Below are 26,174 nucleotides of genomic sequence, written 5' to 3'. Positions count from 1 at the left end.
CTCTTTCTCTTTTTTAAGAATTTTATTACACTACATGTTTTGAATTATGTATATATTATATATATATATATTGCATTATATTTGTTTATACATGAACCGTGTTAACCCAGTATATAGTAAAGTGTAAAAACAGAATATAATATAGCACTCTATAGGATGAACTTTTATTTTTTATTCTTGTACACGAGCTATTTTTTAATATTTTAGTTATGCTGAGTAATACTCTACCTAAGCTATATTTGTTATGTTTTTTTGTTTCTATGCTTACAAATTTATTATGTTGTGCATTTTTTAGTCAGATTTGTTTGTTTGTGTGGTTAACCTTAAGGTTATTTCATGTACCACTCTGGTGTGGTGGACTATGATGAATGCGAGGTATTATGTCTTCCACACCATGCAATTTTTTCAGAGTGAAATGATTTTATTTTAACTGTGAATTATGGTATAAAACAAATAAAATTACAGTCAACCTCACGTAATCGGACCACATTGAGACCAAGGCAAATTCAAATGAAATTTTCCAATTGTTCAAGCTCAATTGCATTTTAATTACAGGCTACTGCACAGGATCCAGTTTTCCAAAAGATGAAAACCCAATTCACAACTGATTTTGACTTTAATCGTCCAGGATCAATGAAACTTCAGAATGTTATAGTTAAGCTGAAAAAATGGAAAAAAATCTTAGAAGCCAAAACTAAAGTAATTTTTGTTCTGTTTATGTAACTGATAAATTATAATATCCTTGTTCAGTTTGAATTATAAGACCTGGTTACCAAGCATATTCATTTTAAATAAATAAGGTTTTGTCTCACTTGACGCAAATCATTAATGGAATAAATGTTTGTTGCTGCGCTCGACCCCTGTGTTTTTAATTGCAATCAACTTCAATGTAGTTTTAACGAGTAAACATGCGTTTTGTCACACTTCAGAAGCTTATCTGAAGTTAAGCTGTAATCATTGCTGTTTGATTTTGTTAAGGGATGTTGTATGTTATTTTAAATTGGGTAATTTCTGTGAAAAATACATTATAGACAGCAATATTTCCTAGTTCTTCGGGCGAAGCAAACAGCATGACTGATTTGACTTGCATCATATTTTAGCTTGGTTTCACTTTACTTGAGCCAATTAGTACTTTAACTCGGCTTAAGTCAACTTCCCAAGCGACTTGACATGATTCGAGTCTAAGTAATGACTTGGTTACAACAATTTTCTTTGGTTACAACAATTGGTTATCACAACAATTTAGTCCTGTGTGCAGTCATCGGTGTTTCTTAATTCTGAGTCTGCGAACTCTTTTGAGTCAGTGTAAGGTTCTGGATGAGTTTGCGAACACATTAACTTGTTGAACTTATATCTGTACATGTGACCCATATTCCCGATTATTATGTAATTGTTCTCTCCATATCAAATTGTACTTTCTTGCGTATTCTGTGTTATGTCAGACATATCTTACGAGCTCTCAGAAAATAGTGTGCTTTTAAATAATTACCTACATACTGCCATGGTAAAAGGACGATTTTCAAGCCAGTTGGTTTGACAGATTTTAGCCAAGTTAACGTATTAAATTATTATTTAATTGTAAATTATCCTTCTGATACAGGTGGTAGTCTGAGCTGAATTTTATCCTCTCGTTGAGATTTACTGTGTGTGAATGAACAATAAATAAACCGCTATTGCTTTTAAAATTACTTAATCCACGAGTATTTACGCTAATGTAGAAATAGTTCATGGGCTAAAAAGGTTGAGAAACACTGCAATAAATACTAACCATAAATAGCTTAACATTCTTTTGTCAGAGTTTTGGACGATTTAATTGTTTCTGGCTCGAGGTTTTAATGTCTTGTGAGACAAAAAATGTGAGGTTTTGACTATTTATGTAACTTTTTAACATACTTGAAGATTTTATAAGTCTGGAATACGGCGTAGTCTTACCATATCTTTTGTTTAGGTGCTACCAAAGTCATTTTTGATAGAAGAAAAATGTCGTTTTTTAAGCAATTTTTCCGCAAGCACTGCCGAAGTAGAAATACCTGGAGAATTTCTTATACCCAAGAGCACTCATTACTATGTGAAGATAGCACGTTTTATGCCAAGAGTCCAAGTGGTGCAGAAATACAACACTGCTGCTCGTCGTCTTTATATACGTGGCCATAATGGGAAGATCTATCCATATTTGGTAGTGATTTTTGTTACAATGTTGTATTTTAGGCTGAGACCAGAAGTTGTCAACATTTTTATGTTAGCATTCCTAGCAGTTTTTAGCTCATTTTTGAAGACCTTGGAAACTATAAACCTATTGAATGATAAAAATGTGAGTTATTGAGCAGGAAAGTTTATTTTCTGTTTTTGTAATGCCATGAGGTCTTCAAATTTGGACTAATATTGTACATAGGTATCTACATCAGAATATTTATGATACTACACCAGAGGCTAATATCATTAGTTTTATTATTAAGCAATTTTTGATTGATTTTATTAATGACCTTTGTGGTTCGAAAGAACTTACCTGGCAGCACTGTTCAAAACCCTAATTCAGAAACCCGGATTGAGAAGGAAAGATGAGTTTAATTCATGTGTTAACTGACATAAAAGTTAGGTGGATAATTAGTTGACAGGTTGTGAGCTATACAGTATGTTCAGCATTTTGCAAACTTTCGTATGCTAGATGATTTTACTGAAGTTAATAAGATTTATGTCAAGCAAGAATAGGAAATTTTGTAGCTGTACTCCCAAATATTTTTTCAAATAGGTTTATCACATTAAAAAGAATGATATAGGCCACAATGGGATATCCTTAATTGTTTCAAACTAAAGATCCATTAACTTTTAGTTGCTTATTTCACTGCATAGGAATCCTATTTTGCAGGATCTGCTATATTATTTGCGTATGTATTTGATGGTTTGTTAGACTAAAGAGTCCTTCACGTCAATTGATGGGGCCCAACGCAAAAGCATTCTAAAGCCTAAAAAGATTATATAGTATATTGTGCACTGTATACATTCAGGTAATGAATGATGGTTGTTTGATGGAGTCACGTCGTGAAGAACGTGTGCTGCAACTTTTGCGGTTGTTGAACCCCTGTCTGGAGAAACGAAAAGAAACGGCAAAAAGGCAACTTTTATTCACTGTTCCAAGGGTTGTAGCAGTTTCCCCACAAATGCGCCTTGTTGAAGATAATCCAACTTCTATATCACTTTTTGATATTTATAAATTAAGGTAAAGATTTTTTCGTTAACATTAATTGTATTTGCTGTACTTAGTTTGATTAGGTGGAAATTAAATTTAGGTAGTTTGATTTAACTCATTTTATTACTAATAGTCTGGTTTTGCTGATTGATAACATGTTTAAATTTTCTTACATCCATAAAGATATATATCTTATGATCGTGAATCAATTCTTTCTGAATTTAAAGTGTTTTGTTTATATTATAACTTACTAATGCTCCAACCATTCTAGCTATTGTAATCTCGTTTTGTGCCCCTCTAGGTGTGATACGAAAGGTGTGGAATATGATGCTCCTATCTCTAGATATTATGAAAAACTGACTACTGTACAATCTAGAAGTTTGCAGGTGAGCTATTGGTAAAGGATTCGTAAAAAAATTGTATTAAAAAGGTTGTTTTGAGACCATATTAGTTAAGAAAAATGTTACATTAGAAATATTTTGTAAACAAAGGGATGTATTTTACCTGTTTCTTACTTATAAATTTCTAAACTGTGTAGAAATTTTATACTTATTTTACTAATAAGTTATTTTGATCCAGATTACACATCAGTTTTTGCGAGATGTGTTAAATGATGTGCAAACAAGCATGGTACCCAGGACAGTGTTTCGTGAGTGGGCACTGAATACATTTCCAGATTCCACTGACTACTGGACTTTTAGAAAGAGTGTCTCTCTCCATATGGCACTAATTGGCTTTATTGAGTTTTCATTTAACTTAACACGACTGAGACCAGAGATGTTGCAGATAAACCAAGATTCAGGTCATCTTCATGCAGCCTATTTTAGGTTAGTGCTTTTTTTCTTGGCTGTAAAGAAAAAGATACAACCATTTGTATTTAATTCGTTAGCACTTCATATGGTAATGTCTTTCAAGTGAAAATGTTTGTATGATAACCAACTCACACCTTATTGTATTCAAGTAATTGTATGGTATTGTAATGGATTCATGCAGTAATACTCACTATGCTGTTAAATCATGACTTTGATTTCTTTGCTATCAAGCTACATAACTTTTCTTAAATGAGAAGCAACACTATTCTATAAATAGTTTGACACATATTCCCTTCCTGTTTGTGGAATGATTTTTAGAGGGTGTTACTCAAAAAAAATTTACTTTTAGTGATCAAAATACCTTGCTTTCTTGTTAATGGTCGTCTATCATTGCGAACAACGACTTCTCTTACATGATTTGTCTGACGTTTCTTGTCATGACTGAACAGGCCAGTTCTTGATTTGCATTACTTGCGGCGGATTTGGGGAGTTCAAACTAAGACATTGTAGCAGGGGTTGGGAACCTTCTTGGCTAAGGGAGTCATGAAAGCTACATATTTTTAATTGTATTTCCGTGAGAACCATATGATATTTTTCAACACTTAATGCAACTAACAATTTTAGACAACGGTTAATGTCTGAACTTACTCTTTAATAACATGCTTCTTACTGTTAATTTCCAATGCCTTGCGTTTTCACATTTAGCTGGTTTAGATGTTCAGTCCTGTACACAAGATAATAAAACTTCCGGAGCCAGTCAGTGTTAGTTAGCTCAGGATCCTCAACGTTTTTCATTTCAAGGACAGTCCATATTATTCTCCCGCAAGCTGCAAAACCACTGAGCCCTTTCCCTCTTATTAACCATATGCACATTGCTGTGCAAAAGTAGACGGGGATGATTATTCCCAACTACATCCAGCAATACTTTATATTGGCAATCATTTAAAGCTCGAGCAGCGATAAAGTTTACCACACATTTGAAAAATTGCTTCTTGATGCAGAATGCAATGAAAACTTAAAATAGGTCTTTTTCATGTTTTGATGCAAACGTTGAATGGCGTGTGACATTTTACCGTTTCATCGACGAAGTTTTATCATTGCTTATTAGACACACTGCAGAACCTGTTTTTCTCCACACATGCAAATTCCTCTGTCCATTCGTGCTTAAATATACGATACTCATCTTCTTTCCTTTTTTAGACATCTTAGTAGTGCTCTAAAAATTAGCTTTGCTTTTACAAAGAAAGGGGGGTTCTTCTTAATCTTGATCTCACAACGACCTGTGTCAACCAAAATAATTATTAATACCGTAGTCAACTGCAATAGAAGAACTCTCTTTTCACACAAAAGAATATATTTAATACCACAACATTGCTTAATAGGCAAATCTCTCAAAAAACATGTCGATTTTCAGAAATATATTGGTAAACAAATTCAAGCAACCGAAATGATGTCTGGCCTTTCTTAGCACGATTGTTACGAATGGATTGTTTTGGTTGATTGTTATGTTGTGTAAAATTGCAGAAAAAGTTTTATTCGCAACAATCGTGCCAAGAAATGCCAGCTCAAATTTATCAGCGAGCCAGATGCCGTCATCAAAAGAGCCCCATCTGGCTTGCAAGCCATAATTTCCACACCTCAGCATTATAGTGTTACATTGATGGCACTGGTGTCGGTTCTTCTTCTTTCGTATGAGGTCGGCTCAAGTATATTCAGCTACCAATTGCAGCTATTTCTTCCCTTCTTCGTCAGGGATCTTCAGGTCCTTTTGGGTGGGTGTAGGACATGACAGTTGAAGATGATGTGTTCTGCTGTTTGTGATTCTGCACCGCAAATGCACGATGGTGATGTTTTGAGGCCCCAGCGGTGCATGCATTCGCCAAAACGGCCTACTCCAGTTCTGAGCCGGTTCAGGGTTGTCCAGACCTTTCGAGGAAGGTCTGCGCCAGCAGGGGAGGTGGTGGAGGGCTCCACATTGAACTGGGGGGGCGGGACATTTCTTTCCAGTCGTTGCACCATGCAGTGTTGATGTTAAAGCCGGTGTTTACAAGTGCCGTAGCGTGTCTGCTAAAAGGGCGGCGAGAAACCAGTCATTGACGGCCACTGTGAAGTTGGCTGCTTAGGGTTCCGTACAAGGGATGATTGGTGTTGTCCATGGCTTGGCAGGCAATCTTGTGGGTTGCTTGTACTCTCCGATAATTAGAGGGAGCGATGCCTGCCAGTACTGGCATATACGCAACAGGAGTGGGGCGGAGGCAGCCAGTAATGATCCTGAGGGTCTCATTTAGGATGGTGTCCAGTTTCTTCGCATGCACGCTTCTACACCAGACTGGAGCAACGTACTCCGCAGCACTGTGGACAATCGCAAGCGCTGCAGTACGAAGGGTGGAGGTGCATGCTCCCCATGAGGACCCAACCAAACATCTTAGAAGGTTGTTTCTTGCCGATATCTTGCTTCGGAGGGCTGCAATATGTGGTCTATACGTTAGCTGGCGGTCCAGTGTCATTCCAAGGTAACGGATATTAGGCAATACAGTTTCGTTCAGCTGGATAGCTAACTGACGGTTTGCCTCACGGTTGTTGAGGTGGTACGCGGTAGTTGTTGCTTTTGCCATGCTCAACTTTAGTCTCCATTTTTCAAGAAAGTCCGCGATGTACTGCATGTCCTATGTCAGGGTCTCCTCCACGTTCTTCCAGTTTGTGTTGGCGTAGAGAAGGGCCAGGTCGTCGGCGTAGCCATACTGGTGTGATGTTGTTTGTTGTAAGTCGCTGATGTAGATGTTGAAAAGCATTGGCGACAAGTTAGAGCCCTGGGGTACGCCATTTTTCAGACGTCGCAGGCGGCTGCTTTGTCCATCACTGGTCTTGAGAGTGAAACTGCGGTTGGACAAGATGTTAGTAATGAAACGCACTAGGTGTCGGTCAGGGACCATCCGAATAAATTGGTGGTGTCGGTGTTGCCACTTTTGTCTTGGATGATTGATTCATTGTTTCTCGATGCTTAAGGGTCGTTAACACCAGAGAATATAAATTTAACCAGAAATTTAACCACAAAACATAAACTTTGTTCAAATGAACATATTACCTATTGAATCAGTCTGCAGAAGGAAACTAGCTTATACATCCATTGGACGCAAATAGTAACAGTTTTATCAAGGAATTATATTATCCCATCTAAGAGGCAATGTTTTCATACAAGCTGTATAAATTTTCATATATTTAATCATACAGTTTATAATTCATCAAAGTTTAAGACTTCCACAACTAGAGGCTTGTGGCGTTAAGCGCCACACAGTCATGCCACATGGTATTCCCCTATTAACTTTTCGAACTTCTCAGCACATTCCTTGGATATGATTGGTATTTGTGTGCTATATAAATGCTTGTGCTCTAGCGCAGGTAAGAATACCATAGAAAGTCTTATGTTTCATTAGTTTGAATACATGTTTTAGTTTGAGATTTTATGTGTTTGTCTGCATTTAGTGCTGGCAGAGAAAGATGCGTAGCCTTCGTGGAATTCAGGTGAAGCGAAGTGTATTGACCCAGACACGTGATGTACCAATCACAGATCACTGCAGGGTTAAGACATAGACTGCTCTGTTAAATCTTTACATTTGATGAAGGGTTTTGTTTGGCTTAGCACTTATCTCTGCTATGCAAAATGACTAACTTATTAACGCACTTTCCAAAAAAAGTTATTCAAATACATTTTTCTTGTTTTACTAATAAAGGGATAATTGATAACGTTTTTTTTTTCTGGATATAACACAGCGCAGAGAAAGTGCGATTTATAAAGGTTTTGTTTCTTACCAGTTGAGTGTGAGAGTACAAAAGACATGCCAGCAGCAAGTTTAAAGATTATAAAACAACGATATGTCGAGTAATTGTCTGTTTGTACCAATAAGATTAATAAAGTGAAAAGCAATACCATCATACTGATAGTATATGATTCAGATCCATAATCATCCACATTCAAAAAGTTACCAGCAATTGTTACATATACAAATTTCGACAAAGCGCATGTAAATTGGACAGAAACTTCCAAATTTGTATCATGTTTCTAGTGAAGGAATTTTACTTTATCACAAGGGCTTAAAAATCAATAGATAAATTTAAAATCAGAATGATTTTTTCTTGTTAAAAGGTTATTCATGCAACATTTCATGTACTCCTGTTTAGGTTTGATATTTCTGATGGCACGGGGGAAATGAATGCAAGCCGCCCTGTCCCTTTTAGGTTTACGCCAAATTTGGTTGATTTTGTGTCACCTGTTGGTATTAATAGCGTGGTTACCTCTGCCATAATTGCCTCTGCTCGATGTTTTATGCAACCCAACTTCAAGGTAAGTTAACTGCAAATTTTATCATAAGCGTCAGAGCATTGAGTTGAATAAGTAGTTTTGAAGATTGAAGGTTTACTTTTAAGGTTGATGGATTGCTGTGTGCTGTTATGAGAGATGAAATGATATTTTGGCATAAAAAGCGTCAGGAAGAAGAGGGCGATCCTAGCTCTCATGAAAAACAGCCACGACAAGCACAGCTTCATTCACCTTTACCATCTGTAACAGCCTCAGTGCCTCCTCCCGATATGAACAGGTGAAGTATGGCAATATAGCTTAACCGAATCGATAACAGTGCCAGCATAGTGAAAAGGGTGCTTTATAACAAAAGGGTACTCGTTTATGGAAGAATGTAGTGTATTTGGTATCATGTGCTCTACAGTCTGTTGGGTTTTGCTAATACAATTTTGTAATCATGCAGTGAACAACTGATCACACTTGTCAATCGAGCGGTTAATTCGGTGTTGACTCGTCTTCAGACGTTAGCTACTTTGGAGGGAGGAGAAAATAAGCTACATAACCTTGTGGCAGCTGCGAGTTCGATTGATAATCTTTGTCGCATGGATCCCTCTTGGCACCCATGGCTGTGAAAACCGTAGTCATTATAGGCCAAATAGCAAGTTCTGCTATTATAAAGATTTTTCGTTTTATAGTAGATGTTTTAAGGAATCGCATATTTTTTGTTTTCCAACGTTGGCAAATTATTCAGTTTCCACAGTTCTCAGATTTTGCTCTCTTCTGCTTATTGCTTGTTTTACTTCTGACACAAACCTAAAGTTCACAGCTTGTGGAAATTAAAATTACAAATGATGTATCCTTTGAAGTTGCTTAAATTCTCGAGGATTATGTATATAGTGTAGTGATTGATTTTGACGCAATTAATCATAGCAAAATCGCTGATATTGTGTTAATATTAAAATAATGTTGCCGTATGTGCGGTGTTTTATTGCTTGCTTTTTTTCAATGATAAAAACAAAGACTGCAGTTGTAGTCATTAGATTTTTTGATGACATGTCGAAAACGGTTCAGCTGGGAAAGTAGTATATCGAATACAGTGGTATTCGAACTACTTCGGGTGAAATAGTCATTCTATTATGTTTTTTCGCCCCCTTGCCAGAACGAACAACCTACACATGCATGTGTATAAACTAAAGCGTTACCTTTTTCCTGTTTATCCTTTCAACACTATTCACTTTCTCTTAAGTTGTTTTTATTGTTGGAATTGGATTGATAAGAACGGAAAAGTTTGGTGGCCGTAACGAAGTAGCCTGACGTTGATCAAATATCAGACATTGGAGGCATGGCCAAGACTTGATTGATCTTGTGTAACCTTGAGAAGTGTTTCGGCTAGGTCCCAAGTTTTGTTATCGGTACTTGAGTAGTGTCATTACTATTTTACTCGTAATAATTAACTAAGCCACGTATTGTCAAGCTTCCATTTTTCCCAAACGAAAATACTGCCGTATGTAACAATTTCACATGGGTTTTGTAGCCTTTATTTGTCCATGAGAGCTACTTTTGTTTATACAACATTTCTAAACGTCCAAACGCAGCCATAATTTAATTACGTATTAGAAGTTCCAAATCATTTTTAGCTGTTTTCCAAACAAACAGGTATTCAGTAATCACGAATATATTGTGGGTACTGCGATGTTGATTGTTTTAGGTTGGCCTAAAGCCAAAGGCTTTAGTTACGTTTTTCTTTTAGAACTCCTTAACTATTTTGTCTTTGACTCCGTTGCATATGCTATCTCTGATTGTTTCATCAAGTCAGCACAATATTCATAAAGTCTAAATTATTATATTTTTCAAAATATAGTCGTAATCACATCAGAAAACAATCATCTAACATCTCACTTCATAGTTCATACAGTCTAAAATGCGACGCTATTTGAAAACACTCATGCAGGCTACTGGATAAAACATGTTGGTTTAAGAATTCAGTATTTGAATAACATTAATTTCCAAGGATAATATAGCTGTCTAAATATTACATTTCATCTAACTGGAGAACACACAATCGCTTCTTAAAATGCCAATTATATAACTTATTACAATCGCCATAATATCCCAAAGCCAAAAGTATTTTCTTCATGGGCAGTCGATCAAAAGTGCATAATTTTTATGTGTCATAATAACTAATTACAAATCGACACGAATGCAATGGTTTATATAAAGGTACTGTTTCTAACCAATGAAATTTTGACAGCAAAATTACGTCAGCAGAGATTTGTTAACAAGCAAACGCGGTCATGGAAATGCTATTATTGGTTTACAATTTACATGCTATTTACCATAGGCTACCTACTTACCTTACCACAGCCACTCGAAAAGTAGGCTACTTCAGTACACGCGTTATAATTAGACCGGGCAAAAACTCTTATAGCCAGGGAATACAGTAAACTTTTATTTATTTATATTAATTTCAAATGACACTTTTGCTAAGCAGAGAATACACAATCGCTTAATTTATGAATCAATTATAAATATTATTACAATTCTCTAGTAAATTTGCCCACTTCTGCATTTTTGACTTGCACTTATAACCTTTGAAGTGAGCTCGCAGGTATGAGCTCTTTTTGACTTACAACGGTATCTTTACTCAATTTACCTTTTACGTTACAAGTAAATGACTCTAATTTTGCGTTCAGTTAGAATAATCTAACCTTTTGTCCGCCGAAAGGTTTTAATATTACAACAGATCTATTTTACAAGAAAAGGTGTTTATAACTTAATAGGTGCTGCACATTTTCTGAAAAACAAAATTAACCAAAAACGTACGCATTACTACCACTTGTAAGATTCTTATTGAGTTGCAAAGACCATGATCGACTCAGACAATTCATCTGTTTATTTTGGTGATTCACTCGGCTAACTAAAGCTTATATAACATGAAGTTGACACCGAAAATGCCATAAAATCTTTGTTTATTTTATTATACAGTGAATTTACTAAAAGGCTGATTACTAGAAAAGTCATGGGGCTCTCTGAAATTTTTCATGTCAGTTTAGCATGCTTTGAACCAGGGCTTTGGAGCAGGCATAAATATTAAATTGCTCCAGCTCCGGAGCCCTCTTTTATTATAAATTGGCTCCAGCTCCGGAGCTCATTAAAACCACTGCTCCAGCTCCGGATCCATTACGTCAAAAACTGAGTTTTAAGGATGAACGCTCAATTAGGAATATCTAGCATTTAAAAATAATCACAAACAAAACAACAAAATCAATGAACACAAAACATTTATTTCTGCACAAAGAAGCTCAAAAACCATTCGTGCGAAGAAATAATATTGCCTCTGTCAAGTCTTCTTTCATCGAGCATCAATGCGGAGAAAAGTCTCTCCACACTCACTTGTTTTGGTGGCAAAGCCGTAACTGAGTACGCCACTTTTTGCAGAATATCTGGGTAGCCTACATGGAAATTGCATCCATGACAGCCACTTTTGAGGACCTATCAATATTTTCCATATTGGATAATGCATTGGTAACGTCCATTTTATACCTTTGAAGTGCACTTCCATCTGTAGCTTCTGCTGCAATTTTGCGACATTTTGCCTGCCGATCTAGAATTTTTTCAAAGTCATCATCTTCTGAGGTGGGTGAAAAGTTTGCTGATTCTCCCACGTTGGTTTGATTTCCACCTTGTGACAGATTTTTACCTAATCTCCTTTCTTCATGATCCTTCATAGACAGAGCAATTTCGAGTAAAGTAGCTTTCCCTTTTGAATGTTGCTCATCATTCAATAGTACCCTGTACATCGGGATTCAGCGAAAAAACGACCTTGAGGTTCATTTACTTCGAGGACAATAAACTATTAAACAGACTTTGTAGTGAAGTGGGCAAACCTTACAGGTTAAGGTAGCCTACCATACAGCACTTTTCATTACACACTATACAATAGTTATATAGCTACTAAAAAGACCCTTGTGAACTATATTGTACAAAGTGTTCAATTCACATTCCCAAAAGTTCTAACGCGTCTCAAAATGTTTATTAGAATCTAATAAGTAAATATTAGGAATACTACAGTTAAACTATGGGAATATGGTGTGTGGTTTCTAGACTGGCCTAAGCCAAGTCTAACTGTTGACTCCGAGCTAGTTATCTTGACTCCGTTGCTTTTTACTGTCTTATTTATTGCTTCTTAAATCAACACCAACTTCATAAAGTTTAGTTGTTATATTGTCCGAATAAGTTGTATCGAATTAGCAATATTTACACCATGATCCCACTTTCATAGTAATTCAGTAATAACTTCAATTTAGCAGAACAAGGGAAATAACTCAGAGAAGAGAGAATTTCCAAGAGAGCCATTTAAATCCAACACTTGTTTTATATACTAAAATATTGACCAATGAGGTAGTGCCAAATTAACTGCTATCACACGTGTACATGTGTCCATGTTATTCTAAGCTTTTCATCACAAAGAATTCAAATCGATTTTACACCAGTACAGAAAAACCACTTGACACACTTACTATATCACATATTGGTTTGAAAGCACGATTGTGATTAAAGATACTAGAACAATACCTTGCTACCATAAACCACGTGTCGCATTGTACGTTATCTGAACGTTTTCAAGTACACTCAAACTTTACGCCGTGAAAACAATGCTATTTGAAACACTTCAATCTGCGTTAAATATGTCGGTTCTGAATTTCTTGTTTGAATAAGAGATTAACACGATAAATACGTCTGTTTTAACATTTACTTAATTCCAGCCAGAGAGAATGCAAAAACCGCCTTTTAAAAGTGTCAATTATAATTTGATGATATCCAAACGCCACATAAATCCCCCAACCCATAAAAGCTTCGAGGTAGGAATTGTCGGCGTTGGCAGGTTGCAAGATTTCTTGTTGTTTGTTGTCAGCTTGCAATGTGAATGCAGAATTTGTTTTCTCTCCAGTCAGAATTGTGATGCGGTCAACGAACGTACACAGATGGAATATGCAAAAGAAAAAATAGCAGTAAACATTCTTCACTAATGCTATGTTATATAGAAGGGTTTTTAAATATTTTGAGATGTTTTTGTTATATACTTTTTACCATAAACCAAAGTAACATAAAAGTATCATAAATGTAGTTGCACACAAAACCTAACACAAACAGTTTGAATGAAATGATTGCCATTACAACTAAATGCATTTCAATATTTTGCCACAAATGATATCGGACAACGCGTTTGGTTTGCCGAATTTGTATAGCAAGATAATGTAAGTACAAGGGTGGGTAAGGGTTAAGAGGGTTTGCATAATGCAGGAGAAGAAAATAAAAGTTCGATCAGTCTGAGTAATAAGCTTAATATCGCGATTCGCCCCAATTCGTTTTCTGCTTGCATTTGTTGATGCAAGTTTATGCGGTACCCATTTGTGAATCGAGGTTATTACGGGATATAGTCACAAATCAACAGATTCTGACTTATACAGGCTGGCAGTTTGCAACCTGGTATATTATGACAAACAGGCAAAATAATCGTACGGCGTTTTTGTTAACGCTTGTACTTATGTAAGTCATTTATGAAGCAATAAAGGTGGGTTAATATAAAACGTAGCTAAAAGTGCTTAGCGTAAGAAAAGATTAAGAGAATGCTTTGTAGGTAGACAATGGGGTGAAAGTGACCGTTGATAAGTATTTGGCTTAGTTAGCCTGTGTCCATGCAAATAAAATAAAATAAAAAATCATCTACCACAAAACATGATATGGAAAAATAAGTATAGATAGAAGTCGACAGGGGGATAAGGAATACATTAACTTTTAATTCAAATTGAATTTCTCGAGTATGATTATGATGCGTGGTTTACGCAGAACAAATAAGATATAACTACAGTATGAATTGATATGCGCGTTGTCCTTGGGGACATAAATTTATCAGGTAAAATCAGAGTAAGAAACGTATTTAATATTTTTGTTATTAATAAGTATGACATATGTGCGCTAGCTAATATCTAATAACACCAATAACATGCTACGATTTATTCAGAAATGAGTAATGTACTTTACCGGCTAAGAATTAATCGGGTGCAGAATCAAATGTAGAAGTGTCCAAAACAGATTGATAACTTCGTTCTTCTTGATGATTTTTCTTCCATTTTTCTTTTGAGCGATGCTTGACGCTGGTCTGTGTTGGTTGCTGGTTTTGGCTAGTGTTGGCTAGCGTCGTCATCAGCGTAATCCATAAGGCCAGTAGCATGATAGTCATTGTTCGTTAGCGAGATTTCTTTCAACTGGTTACTTCGAGAATTTTTGAAATGTCTGCCGCAATTTTCTCGCTAACAGACGGTTGAATGCAATTTTGTCTCTCGATCCTAATCTGATTCCAGTTCTGCCATAACTTCCATTCAGCGGAACGGAAATGACTCAGAGAAGAGAGAATTTCCAAGAGAGCCATTTAAATCCAACACTTGTTTTATATACTAAAATATTGACCAATGAGGTAGTGCCAAATTAACTGCTATCACACGTGTACATGTGTCCATGTTATTCTAAGCTTTTCATCACAAAGAATTCAAATCGATTTTACACCAGTACAGAAAAACCACTTGACACACTTACTATATCACATATTGGTTTGAAAGCACGATTGTGATTAAAGATACTAGAACAATACCTTGCTACCATAAACCACGTGTCGCATTGTACGTTATCTGAACGTTTTCAAGTACACTCAAACTTTACGCCGTGAAAACAATGCTATTTGAAACACTTCAATCTGCGTTAAATATGTCGGTTCTGAATTTCTTGTTTGAATAAGAGATTAACACGATAAATACGTCTGTTTTAACATTTACTTAATTCCAGCCAGAGAGAATGCAAAAACCGCCTTTTAAAAGTGTCAATTATAATTTGATGATATCCAAACGCCACATAAATCCCCCAACCCATAAAAGCTTCGAGGTAGGAATTGTCGGCGTTGGCAGGTTGCAAGATTTCTTGTTGTTTGTTGTCAGCTTGCAATGTGAATGCAGAATTTGTTTTCTCTCCAGTCAGAATTGTGATGCGGTCAACGAACGTACACAGATGGAATATGCAAAAGAAAAAATAGCAGTAAACATTCTTCACTAATGCTATGTTATATAGAAGGGTTTTTAAATATTTTGAGATGTTTTTGTTATATACTTTTTACCATAAACCAAAGTAACATAAAAGTATCATAAATGTAGTTGCACACAAAACCTAACACAAACAGTTTGAATGAAATGATTGCCATTACAACTAAATGCATTTCAATATTTTGCCACAAATGATATCGGACAACGCGTTTGGTTTGCCGAATTTGTATAGCAAGATAATGTAAGTACAAGGGTGGGTAAGGGTTAAGAGGGTTTGCATAATGCAGGAGAAGAAAATAAAAGTTCGATCAGTCTGAGTAATAAGCTTAATATCGCGATTCGCCCCAATTCGTTTTCTGCTTGCATTTGTTGATGCAAGTTTATGCGGTACCCATTTGTGAATCGAGGTTATTACGGGATATAGTCACAAATCAACAGATTCTGACTTATACAGGCTGGCAGTTTGCAACCTGGTATATTATGACAAACAGGCAAAATAATCGTACGGCGTTTTTGTTAACGCTTGTACTTATGTAAGTCATTTATGAAGCAATAAAGGTGGGTTAATATAAAACGTAGCTAAAAGTGCTTAGCGTAAGAAAAGATTAAGAGAATGCTTTGTAGGTAGACAATGGGGTGAAAGTGACCGTTGATAAGTATTTGGCTTAGTTAGCCTGTGTCCATGCAAATAAAATAAAATAAAAAATCATCTACCACAAAACATGATATGGAAAAATAAGTATAGATAGAAGTCGACAGGGGGATAAGGAATACATTAACTTTTAATTCAAATTGAATTTCTCGAGTATGATTATGATGCGTGGTTTACGCAGAACAAATAAGATATAACTACAGTATGAATTGATATGCGCGTTGTCCTTGGGGACATAAATTTATCAGGTAAAATCAGAGTAAGAAACGTATTTAATATTTTTGTTATTAATAAGTATGACATATGTGCGCTAGCTAATATCTAATAACACCAATAACATGCTACGATTTATTCAGAAATGAGTAATGTACTTTACCGGCTAAGAATTAATCGGGTGCAGAATCAAATGTAGAAGTGTCCAAAACAGATTGATAACTTCGTTCTTCTTGATGATTTTTCTTCCATTTTTCTTTTGAGCGATGCTTGACGCTGGTCTGTGTTGGTTGCTGGTTTTGGCTAGTGTTGGCTAGCGTCGTCATCAGCGTAATCCATAAGGCCAGTAGCATGATAGTCATTGTTCGTTAGCGAGATTTCTTTCAACTGGTTACTTCGAGAATTTTTGAAATGTCTGCCGCAATTTTCTCGCTAACAGACGGTTGAATGCAATTTTGTCTCTCGATCCTAATCTGATTCCAGTTCTGCCATAACTTCCATTCAGCGGAACGGAAATGACTCAGAGAAGAGAGAATTTCCAAGAGAGCCATTTAAATCCAACACTTGTTTTATATACTAAAATATTGACCAATGAGGTAGTGCCAAATTAACTGCTATCACACGTGTACATGTGTCCATGTTATTCTAAGCTTTTCATCACAAAGAATTCAAATCGATTTTACACCAGTACAGAAAAACCACTTGACACACTTACTATATCACATATTGGTTTGAAAGCACGATTGTGATTAAAGATACTAGAACAATACCTTGCTACCATAAACCACGTGTCGCATTGTACGTTATCTGAACGTTTTCAAGTACACTCAAACTTTACGCCGTGAAAACAATGCTATTTGAAACACTTCAATCTGCGTTAAATATGTCGGTTCTGAATTTCTTGTTTGAATAAGAGATTAACACGATAAATACGTCTGTTTTAACATTTACTTAATTCCAGCCAGAGAGAATGCAAAAACCGCCTTTTAAAAGTGTCAATTATAATTTGATGATATCCAAACGCCACAAAACAATGAAAAGTTTGTCTGTTATCGTTAAAAGAACTTAACTACAACATATGCACTATAAATTAGTTATATAGGTCCTAAAAAGTGACTTGTGAACTATATTGTGCAGAGCTCACGCACATTAATCATGTTGTGGCGACCGTGAACAAGCTATAACAACTACTGTATAAAATTGGCATTTAGCATGAGTTTTTGTATTTTCTCCAGTTTAGATAATGCAATGTTTGCAAAGCTACGTATTTATCGTCGTTAAGCAGTTATTCAAACAAGGAATTCTAAACCGACATATTGGACGCAGATATAAGTATTTCAAGCACCTTGTATTCACGGCGTAAAGTTTGAGTGTACTTGATGAAACGTTTAGATGACGTAGAATGTATGCGATACGTGGTTTTATGGTAGCAATGTATTGTTTCTAGTAATCTTTATTCAAGCGTAGTTCCAAAAGCGACATGTGATGTAGTAAGTGTGTCAAGTGGTTTTCTGTACCGGTGTAAATCGATTTGAATTCTTTGTGAGAAAAGTAGAATAACATGGACACATGTACACGTGTGATAGTAGTAGTTAATTTGGCATTCGCTGATTGGTCAGTACTGAGAGTATATAAACTAATGTTTCGTTGAAATCGCTCTCTTCTCTCTTCTCTGAGAAAACTCTTCTAAAAACTTTGTATTGCTGTAGTATTCGAAAATGGAATCATTATTGAATTCAAGTTATAATTTGGTTTAAATGTGGAAAGATGGTGTAAACGTTTCTGATTCGATACAACCTATTCGGACAATATAACAATTAGACTTTATGAAGTTGGTGTTGATTTGAAGAAACATTATAAAGACAGTAAACAACGGAGTCATAGACAATTATTCCGGAGTCAAACAGTAAGACTTGGCTTAGGCCAACCTAAAGGCAATCACACCACCACCATTTCCCATAATGTCATCGAACCTTGCGCTGTAAGTGATCACGATGTGATTCACGTTGACATCAAATTAAACATTTCCAGAGTGTACGGCAATGGCTACTGGAAAAATAATGTCACCGTTTACGAAAATGAAGACCTTACTCAAGAATTAAAAGAAAGCTGGTGTGGCGTTTGGATATAATCAAATTAACCAAGTTTTATAATTGATACTTTTAAAAGCGGTTTTTGCATTTTCTCTAGCTGGAATTAATCAAATGTTTATACAAACGATTAGCGTCGTTAAGCAGTTATTCAAACATGGAATTTTAAAACCGACATATGTGACGCAGATTGAAGTTTTGAAGTACCTTGTATTCACGGCGTATAGTTGGAGTGTACTCGATGAAACGTTAGTAATGTAAAATGTATGCGACACGTGGTTCTATGGTAGCAGGTATTGTTTTCTAGTATCTTTAATCAATCGTAGTTTCAAACCAACATGTGGCGTAGTTAAGTGTGTCAAGTGGTTTTCTGTATTGAATTCTTTGTAAGAAAAAGGCTTAAATTGGAATTGTACACGTAACTATGGGCTGATTGGCAAAAAGCTGATTGGTCAATACTTTAGTATAAAAAGAAATGTTTGGTTTAAATCGGTCTGACAAATTCAATTCTTTTCTGAGTTATTTCCTCTAAATTGAAGTGTGTAATAAGATATTGGGAATTGGAAACATGGTGTAATATTGCTAATTCGATACAACTTATTCGGACAATATAACAATTTGAACTTATGAAGTTGGTGTTGATTTAAGAAGCAAATAAGACAGTAAACGCAACGGAGTCAAGATAACTAGCTCGGAGTCAACAGTCAGACTTGGTTTAGGCCAGTCTAAAACCAATCCACCACCCCATATCCCATACTGGCATGATTATAAAAGTCTGCAAGTTCTTTACAAAAATAAACTCGATCGGTGGATTAATACAAAGTACCGAATAAGAGAATTGGTGCAGAAACACTCGAAGCGAATTCACCAAAAAAAGAATCAGCGAGAACACGAATTAAGCGCAAGCCTCAATGATTTGCGCCAAGACTTAAATGAAGGCAAAAAAGTCATGACAGAGTTTCGCAAAACAAAAGCCGAACTAATTACTATCCACAAAGAAAAACGAAAGAAAATTAGAATAATTGCCCATGCAAATGAACTTGACGGCGGAGACCGCCCGACAAAGTTTTTCTACCGCAAGCTGAAAGAACATCATAGAGCAACCTACATCGAGTCGCTGCACACAAATCAAAACATTGAGGCAAACACGCCGAAAGAAAAAGTAGACGTTGCGACTGATTTTTATAAAACCTTATACTGTACTCGAAACAAAAACTTGACAAACGGAGACAAAGCACGTTCCTACAGGATATTGAACAAAAAATAGATAGAGACACAACAGAGACCTTAGATCTAGAAGTAACTAAGGACGAGATGCTTTTCGCCGTTAAATCCATGAAAAATGGTAAAAACCGGGAGTCGATGGCTTAAGCATAGAATTCTACAAAACGTTTTGGAGCCTTGTAGGCGACACGCTGATTGAAGTAGCGTAAGAGTTTTTTGCTGAATCACAACCACCCGCCGAGTTGACTCGGGGATTGATAACTCTGATATTTAAGAAAGGCGAACGGACTGGTATAAAAATTTATCGACCGATAACATTACTGAATGTCGATTATAAAATATTTAGCAAAATGATGACCTTACGATTGAAAAGCTTAGTACCAAAACTTATCAATGACATGCAGTTTGCTGTGTGTGGCAGAGATATAATTTTATAAACGATGGAAAGCGCTGCTTAGAGACTGTATTGAATATATTAAAAACAGAAACACCGATGGTTACATTGTATCTATTGACATCTACAAAGCATTTGACTGCGTCGACCATGATTTCTTGGTTGAAATTCTGAACAAACTCGGGTTTGGTGAAATTTTTACGAAAATGATTACAACTACGCTGATAAATAATAATCAAACATGTGTAATGATCAATGGGCACATATGGGCAGATTTTCGCGTCGAACGCGGTTTACGACAAGGACATCCATTAAGCTTGTATTTGTTTCTGTTAGCAATGGAGCCGGTTATAATTGCTTTAAACAAGAATACAGCTATACAAGGTTTACATCTACCAGCTTCAGGCGGTAAAGTTGTGAAAACTATAGCATACGCTGATGATACAATCTTGGTGCTTCAAGATGAACAATCGGTGTCACAAGCCTTTTTGGTATTAGGTGAATACCTTACAGCGACGGGAATAAAAGTGAATTTCAGTAAAGTGACGGCTTTGAAACTAGGTAGGAAGCAAAGCAAAAACTTTCAGCTTCCCACGCTTTCCTGGGTCGATTCGATAAATGTTTTGAACGTTCCTTATGGTAAACCTCAGGCAATTACTGATTGGTTCGAAAACAAGGTGCGTAGCATGCGTTTAAAGGTATCGAATTTCTCAAAATTTAGATCGACGTATGATGGAAAATCGCTAATTGTAAAAACACTACTATTGCCCATTTTTGTGTATGATTCTAGACTCTAGAGTGTATGATCTTGCGCTTCAGGGGCTGTAGTACGATTTTCAGTAGTTTTAAAACGGCAACCCGGCGATTGTTACGAAGGTCGCATGCAAGACGTCACTATAGAAAAAGTATCAATGGTTCCGGTCCAGTGCGCATGTGACCTTAATCTGTGGAGGTTTGCTGTTGTTATGGCGTGTGCGGAGTGTAGGTTCAGGCTAAGGTTAACGTTTTGTGTTGGTTCAAAGTTAAGGCTTTTTGGCTGATTTTTTGGAGAAATGTAAGGAAAAAAGTTGTTAAAAAGTTGAAGCATTTGGTGCGAGAATTCCAGATACGAGAATTTTCTCAAAATACCGCATTAAGTCCTTTTGACCTACATCTCGGCGGATACAAAAACTCAGCAAGGTGACCGGGCTTGTTTAGAAGCAAATTCAAATTGAAAAATTGTACTTTGCATTGTTTTAGATAGGGCTTCAGATGGACCTACAGACCCTTCAGCAACGCCGAAATGTACGCAAAATTGTTGAAAATTATGATTTTCGCACTGGTGCAAGATTAAACATTGAAACGATAAGTAAAACCAGGGAAAACTGTGGATACGACTTTATTGACATTCCATTGTATTTAGATATCTTTAAGTTAAAAGTTGTTAAGAAATATTACAACGCTCGAAAGCAAAATAACAGCATACACTTACCGCTGTATTTCCTTGAATATTACATTGGCTTTACTTTGTGTAAAATGCTGGCAATGCCTGTAAATAATTCTGTGCTGCATGCTTCACAACCCACGTCATATTATAGTAACGTAGTTGATATCCTGAAACGTTACAGCATTACCATAGATGAAATTGCTGAAAAGACAACCAAACAAATCTACAGGAGAATTGTAAATGAGAGAAATGCACAAGTACTAGTACCTATGTTCCCCATAAATATGCAAAACATGTGGACTGGCATTCACAATAAGGTACTACCAAATTATTTAAAAACTTTTGGTTACAAGATGGTATGGAATGTGCTACCCTTATGTTTTAATGAGCGTGTGGCGATCGTGATAACAAATTATAACGATTATGTAATTGGCATTTTAAAAGCAGTTTGTGTGTGTTTCTCCAGTACAGGCAATTGAATGTTTAAACAGATGTATTACTCGTGGTAAAGCAGTTATGCAAACAAAAGAGTTTGAAGTGTTTCAAATACTATATTGTATTTTTACCCTGTAACGTTTCGATGGTACTTTGGTCAAGAGTTTCGGTGATAATTAATAGAATAATATTAGATGTGAGTGTGACATAGCTTGTACGTAGTAATGCAAAAATAACATATGGCATTCGCTGATTGGTCAATATAGGAGTATAAAAGCTAATGTTTGGTCTAAATCGGTCTCTTCTAAAACTCTCTTATCTTGGCTATTTCTTCTATTCTGCTGAATTGAAGTTATTGCTGAATTATTCGGAATTGGAATCATTACTGAATTCGAGTTATAGCTTTGTATAAATGTGGAAAGATGGTGTAAATGTTTCTAATTTGATACAACCTATTCGGACAATATAACAATTAAACTTTATGAAGTTGGTGTTGATTTGAAGAAACATTATAGAGACAGTAAACGCAACGGATTCAAAGACAATTATCTCGGAGTCAAACAGTAAGACTAACGGTTCTTGGCTTTAGGCCAACCTTAAAGCAATCCATCCACACCATCATCCCCATAAGCGCATAGCACGTATACAAAAAACATCAAAATGCCCATTTTGTGACCTTCATGATGAAGATGAAGATATATCATTTGTTTTATGATTGTGTATGTATACAACTCATATGGGATTATGTAAACATGATAATATTTAACATCACTGGTGTTTTGATGCCGAAAGTTTCTCCACAAATGTGAATTGCCTTGGACTTGAGTTCACTAAAACAACTTTGTGTTTGCGAAACCAATTTGAATGCAACAATATTATTGTTAAGCATTTCAAGGTACTGCATATGGCTGTCTAGGAACAAAGTGATTTTCGAATAAGAACCTTTTCTCTATCAAGACGTGATAAACAGAATAAAAGCCATGTCAAAAGCGCGCAATAGCGCAGAGAAAGGTCACCAGACAAGTGTTCACAACTCAGTAACACAAACCCTTTGGAATAGTATGTGCTCAAATTAATTTCGATTGTGACAGTATCAAAAGAAGTATTTATGTACAAATTGTACATAAGTGTATTGCATATCGAATAATGTTTTCGTGTATTGATCGTGCATTGTCGTGTTAAAACCCATGAAAGGGTTAAAAAATAAAAAAAAAGTTAAGCAACCTCGGACCCGGTTAGTACTTGGATGGGTGACCGCCTGGGAATACCGGGTGTTGTAAGCATTTTAGTCATGCTGTATATTTCAATGAAATTTATAGCAACTGTTTGCGTTTTTGAATTTCCTATGCAATCGAATTATAATTGAAAAGGCCATTTTCGTTCTTTTGAAATCGCCTACGACCATACCAGGTTGAGTAGACCCGATCTCGTTCGATCTCGGAAGTTAAACAACTTCCGACCCGGTTAGTACTTGGATGGGTGACCGCCTGGGAATACCGGGTGTTGTAAGCATTTTAGTCATGCTGTATATTTCAATCAAATTTATAGCAACTGTTTGCGTTTTCGACTTTCCTATGCAATCGAATTATAATTAAAAAGGCCGTTTTCTTTCTTTTGAAATCGCCTACGACCATACCAGGTGGAGTAGAACCGATCTCGTTCGATCTCGGAAGTTTAGCAACCTCGGGCCCGGTAAGTACTTGGATGGGTGACTGCCTGGGAATACCGGGTGTTGTAAGCATTTTAGTCATGCTGTATATTTCAATGAAATTTATAGCAAGTGTTTGCGTTTTTTGAATTTCCTATGCAATCGAATTATAATTGAAAAGGCCATTTTCTTTATTTTGAAATCGCCTACGACCATACCAGGTTGAGTAGACCGGATCTCATTCGATCTCGGAAGTTAAGCAACCTTGGGCCCGGTTAGTAGGCCTACTTGGATGGGTGACCGCCTGGGAATACCGGGTGTTGTAAGCATTTTAGTCATGCTGTATATTTCAATGATATTTATAGCATCTGTTTGCGTTTTTGAGTTTCCTATGCAATCGAATTATAATTGAAAAAGCCATTTTCTTTCTTTAGACATCGCATACGACCATACCAGGTTGAGTAGACTCGATCTCGTTCGATCTCGGAAGTTAAACAACCTCGGGGCCCGGTTAGTACTTTGATGGGTTACCGCCTGGGAATACCGGGTGTTGTAAGCATTTTAATCATGCTGTATATTTCAATGAAATTTATAGCAACTGTTTGCGTTTTCGAATTTCCTATGCAATCGAATTATAATTGAAATGGCCATTTTCTTTCTTTTGAAATCGCCTACGACCATACCAGGTTGAGTAGACCCGATCTCGTTCGATCTCGGAAGTTAAACAACCTCCGACCCGGTTAGTACTTGGATGGGTGACTGCCTGGGAATACCGGGTGTTGTAAGCATTTTAGTCATGCTGTATATTTCAATGAAATTTATAGCAACTGTTTGCGTTTTCGACTTTCCTATGCAATCGAATTATAATTAAAAAGGCCATTTTCTTTCTTTTGAAATCGCCTACGACCATACCAGGTGGAGTAGAACCGATCTCGTTCGATCTGGGAAGTTTAGCAACCTCGGACCCGGTTAGTACTTGGATGGGTGACTGCCTGGGAATACCGGGTGTTGTAAGCATTTTAGTCATGCTGTATATTTCAATGAAATTTATAGCAACTGTTTGCGTTTTCGACTTTCCTATGCAATCGAATTATAATTAAAAAGGCCATTTTCTTTCTTTTGAAATCGCCTACGACCATACCAGGTGGAGTAGACCCGATCTCGTTCGATCTCGGAAGTTAAGCAACCTTGGGCCCGGTTAGTAGGCCTACTTGGATGGGTGACCGCCTGGGAATACCGGGTGTTGTAAGCATTTTCGTCATGATGTATATTTCAATGAAATTTATAGCAACTGTTTGCGTCTTATAATTTCCTATGCAATCGAATTATAATTGAAAAGGCCTTTTTATTTCTTTTGAAATCGCCTACGACCATACCAGGTTGAATAGACCCGATCATGTTCGATCTCGGAAGTTAAGCAATCTTGGGCCCGGTTAGTAGGCCTACTTGGATGGGTGACCGCCTGGGAATACCGGGAGTTGTAAGCATTTTAGTCATGCTTTATATTTCAATGAAATTTATAGCAACTGTGTGCGTTTTTGAATTTCCTATGCAATCGAATTATAATTGAAAAGGCCATTTTTCTTTCTTTTGAATTGGCCTACGACCATACCAGGTTGAATAGACCCGATCATGTTCGATCTCGGAAGTTAAGCAATCTTGGGCCCGGTTAGTAGGCCTACTTGGATGGGTGACCGCCTGGGAATACCGGGTGTTGTAAGCATTTTAGTCATGCTGTATATTTCAACGATATTTATAGCAACTGTTTGCGTTTTTGAGTTTCCTATGCAATCGAATTATAATAGAAAAGGCCATTTTTTTTTAGACATCGCATACGACCATACCAGGTTGAGTAGACCCGATCTCGTTCGATCTCAGAAGTTAAACAACCTCGGGCCCGGTTAGTACTTGGATGGATGACTGCCTGGGAATACCGGGTGTTGTAAGCATTTTAGTCATGGTGTATATTTCAATCAAATTTATAGCAACTGTTTGCGTTTTTTAATTTCGTAGGCAATTGAATTATAATTGAAAAAGCCATTTTGTTTCTTTTGAAATCGCCTACGACCATACCAGGTTGGGTAGACTCGATCTCGTTAGATCTCGGAAGTTAAGCAACCTCGGGCCCAGTTAGTACTTGGATGGGTGACCGCCTGGGAATACAGGGTGTTGTAAGCATTTTAGTCATGCTGTATATTTCAATCAAACTTATAGCAACTGTTTGCGTTTTTAACTTTCCTGTTCAATCGAATTATAATTAAAAAGGCCATTTTCATTCTTTTGAAATCGCCTACGACAATACCAGGTTGAGTAGACCCGATCTCGTTCGATCTCGGAAGTTTAGCAACCTCGGGCCCGGTTAGTACTTGGATGGGTGACCGCCTGGGAATACCGGGTGTTGTAAGCATTTTAGTCATGCTATATATTTCAATCAAATTTATAGCAACTGTTTGCGTTTTTGAGTTTCCTATGCAATCGAATAATAATTGAAAAAGCCATTTTCTTTCTTTGAAATCGCCTACGACCATACCAGGTTGAGTAGACCCGATCTCGTTCGATCTCGGAAGTTAAGCAACCTCGGAAACGGTTAGTACTTGGATGGGTGACCGCCTGGGAATACCGGGTGTTGTAAGCATTTTAGTCATTCCTTATTTTGCAATGAAAGTTATAGCAAGTGTTTGCGTTTTTGAATTTCCTATGCA

The 26,174-nt window shown here is 36.6% G+C and overlaps 1 protein-coding gene, 2 non-coding genes and 11 pseudogenes across 4 annotated transcripts in view; all 14 read left to right on the top strand.

Moving 5' to 3' along the window:
• LOC143452053 (transformation/transcription domain-associated protein-like) overlaps positions 1-9,270 on the top strand; it is a 131,284-nt gene extending 122,014 nt beyond the window's left edge. For both annotated transcript variants that reach the window (XM_076952876.1, XM_076952875.1), the window contains exons 69-76: positions 556-699; positions 1,949-2,176; positions 3,006-3,217; positions 3,489-3,573; positions 3,767-4,014; positions 8,179-8,341; positions 8,425-8,594; positions 8,760-9,270. In XM_076952876.1, coding sequence (XP_076808991.1) covers positions 556-699; positions 1,949-2,176; positions 3,006-3,217; positions 3,489-3,573; positions 3,767-4,014; positions 8,179-8,341; positions 8,425-8,594; positions 8,760-8,928 — 1,419 coding nt within the window. In that variant the 3' untranslated portion in view covers positions 8,929-9,270. The remainder of the gene's footprint in view (positions 1-555; positions 700-1,948; positions 2,177-3,005; positions 3,218-3,488; positions 3,574-3,766; positions 4,015-8,178; positions 8,342-8,424; positions 8,595-8,759) is intronic.
• Positions 9,271-23,217: 13,947 nt separating this feature from the next.
• On the top strand, positions 23,218-23,336 carry LOC143455905 (5S ribosomal RNA; annotated as a pseudogene).
• Positions 23,337-23,446: 110 nt separating this feature from the next.
• Positions 23,447-23,565, top strand: LOC143456528 (5S ribosomal RNA; annotated as a pseudogene).
• Positions 23,566-23,676: 111 nt separating this feature from the next.
• Positions 23,677-23,801, top strand: LOC143456563 (5S ribosomal RNA; annotated as a pseudogene).
• Positions 23,802-23,911: 110 nt separating this feature from the next.
• LOC143455536 (5S ribosomal RNA) lies at positions 23,912-24,031 on the top strand (annotated as a pseudogene).
• Positions 24,032-24,141: 110 nt separating this feature from the next.
• On the top strand, positions 24,142-24,260 carry LOC143455925 (5S ribosomal RNA; annotated as a pseudogene).
• Positions 24,261-24,370: 110 nt separating this feature from the next.
• LOC143457175 (5S ribosomal RNA) lies at positions 24,371-24,489 on the top strand (annotated as a pseudogene).
• A 110-nt stretch (positions 24,490-24,599) lies between these two features.
• Positions 24,600-24,724, top strand: LOC143456615 (5S ribosomal RNA; annotated as a pseudogene).
• A 110-nt stretch (positions 24,725-24,834) lies between these two features.
• Positions 24,835-24,959, top strand: LOC143456944 (5S ribosomal RNA; annotated as a pseudogene).
• A 111-nt stretch (positions 24,960-25,070) lies between these two features.
• LOC143456709 (5S ribosomal RNA) lies at positions 25,071-25,195 on the top strand (annotated as a pseudogene).
• Positions 25,196-25,302: 107 nt separating this feature from the next.
• Positions 25,303-25,421, top strand: LOC143455691 (5S ribosomal RNA; annotated as a pseudogene).
• A 110-nt stretch (positions 25,422-25,531) lies between these two features.
• LOC143455098 (5S ribosomal RNA) lies at positions 25,532-25,650 on the top strand. The gene has a single exon (XR_013116691.1). It is a non-coding gene; the product is annotated as a 5S ribosomal RNA (ribosomal RNA).
• Positions 25,651-25,760: 110 nt separating this feature from the next.
• LOC143454829 (5S ribosomal RNA) lies at positions 25,761-25,879 on the top strand. Its single transcript, XR_013116434.1, has one exon. It is a non-coding gene; the product is annotated as a 5S ribosomal RNA (ribosomal RNA).
• Positions 25,880-25,988: 109 nt separating this feature from the next.
• On the top strand, positions 25,989-26,107 carry LOC143455906 (5S ribosomal RNA; annotated as a pseudogene).
• Positions 26,108-26,174: the final 67 nt, after the last annotated feature.

This window comes from Clavelina lepadiformis, chromosome 4, assembly GCF_947623445.1.
Source record: "Clavelina lepadiformis chromosome 4, kaClaLepa1.1, whole genome shotgun sequence".
NCBI classification, from domain to species: Eukaryota; Metazoa; Chordata; class Ascidiacea; order Aplousobranchia; family Clavelinidae; genus Clavelina; species Clavelina lepadiformis.
Note: the sequence above shows the minus strand (reverse complement) of the source record. Positions and strands in the feature narration are given on the sequence as shown.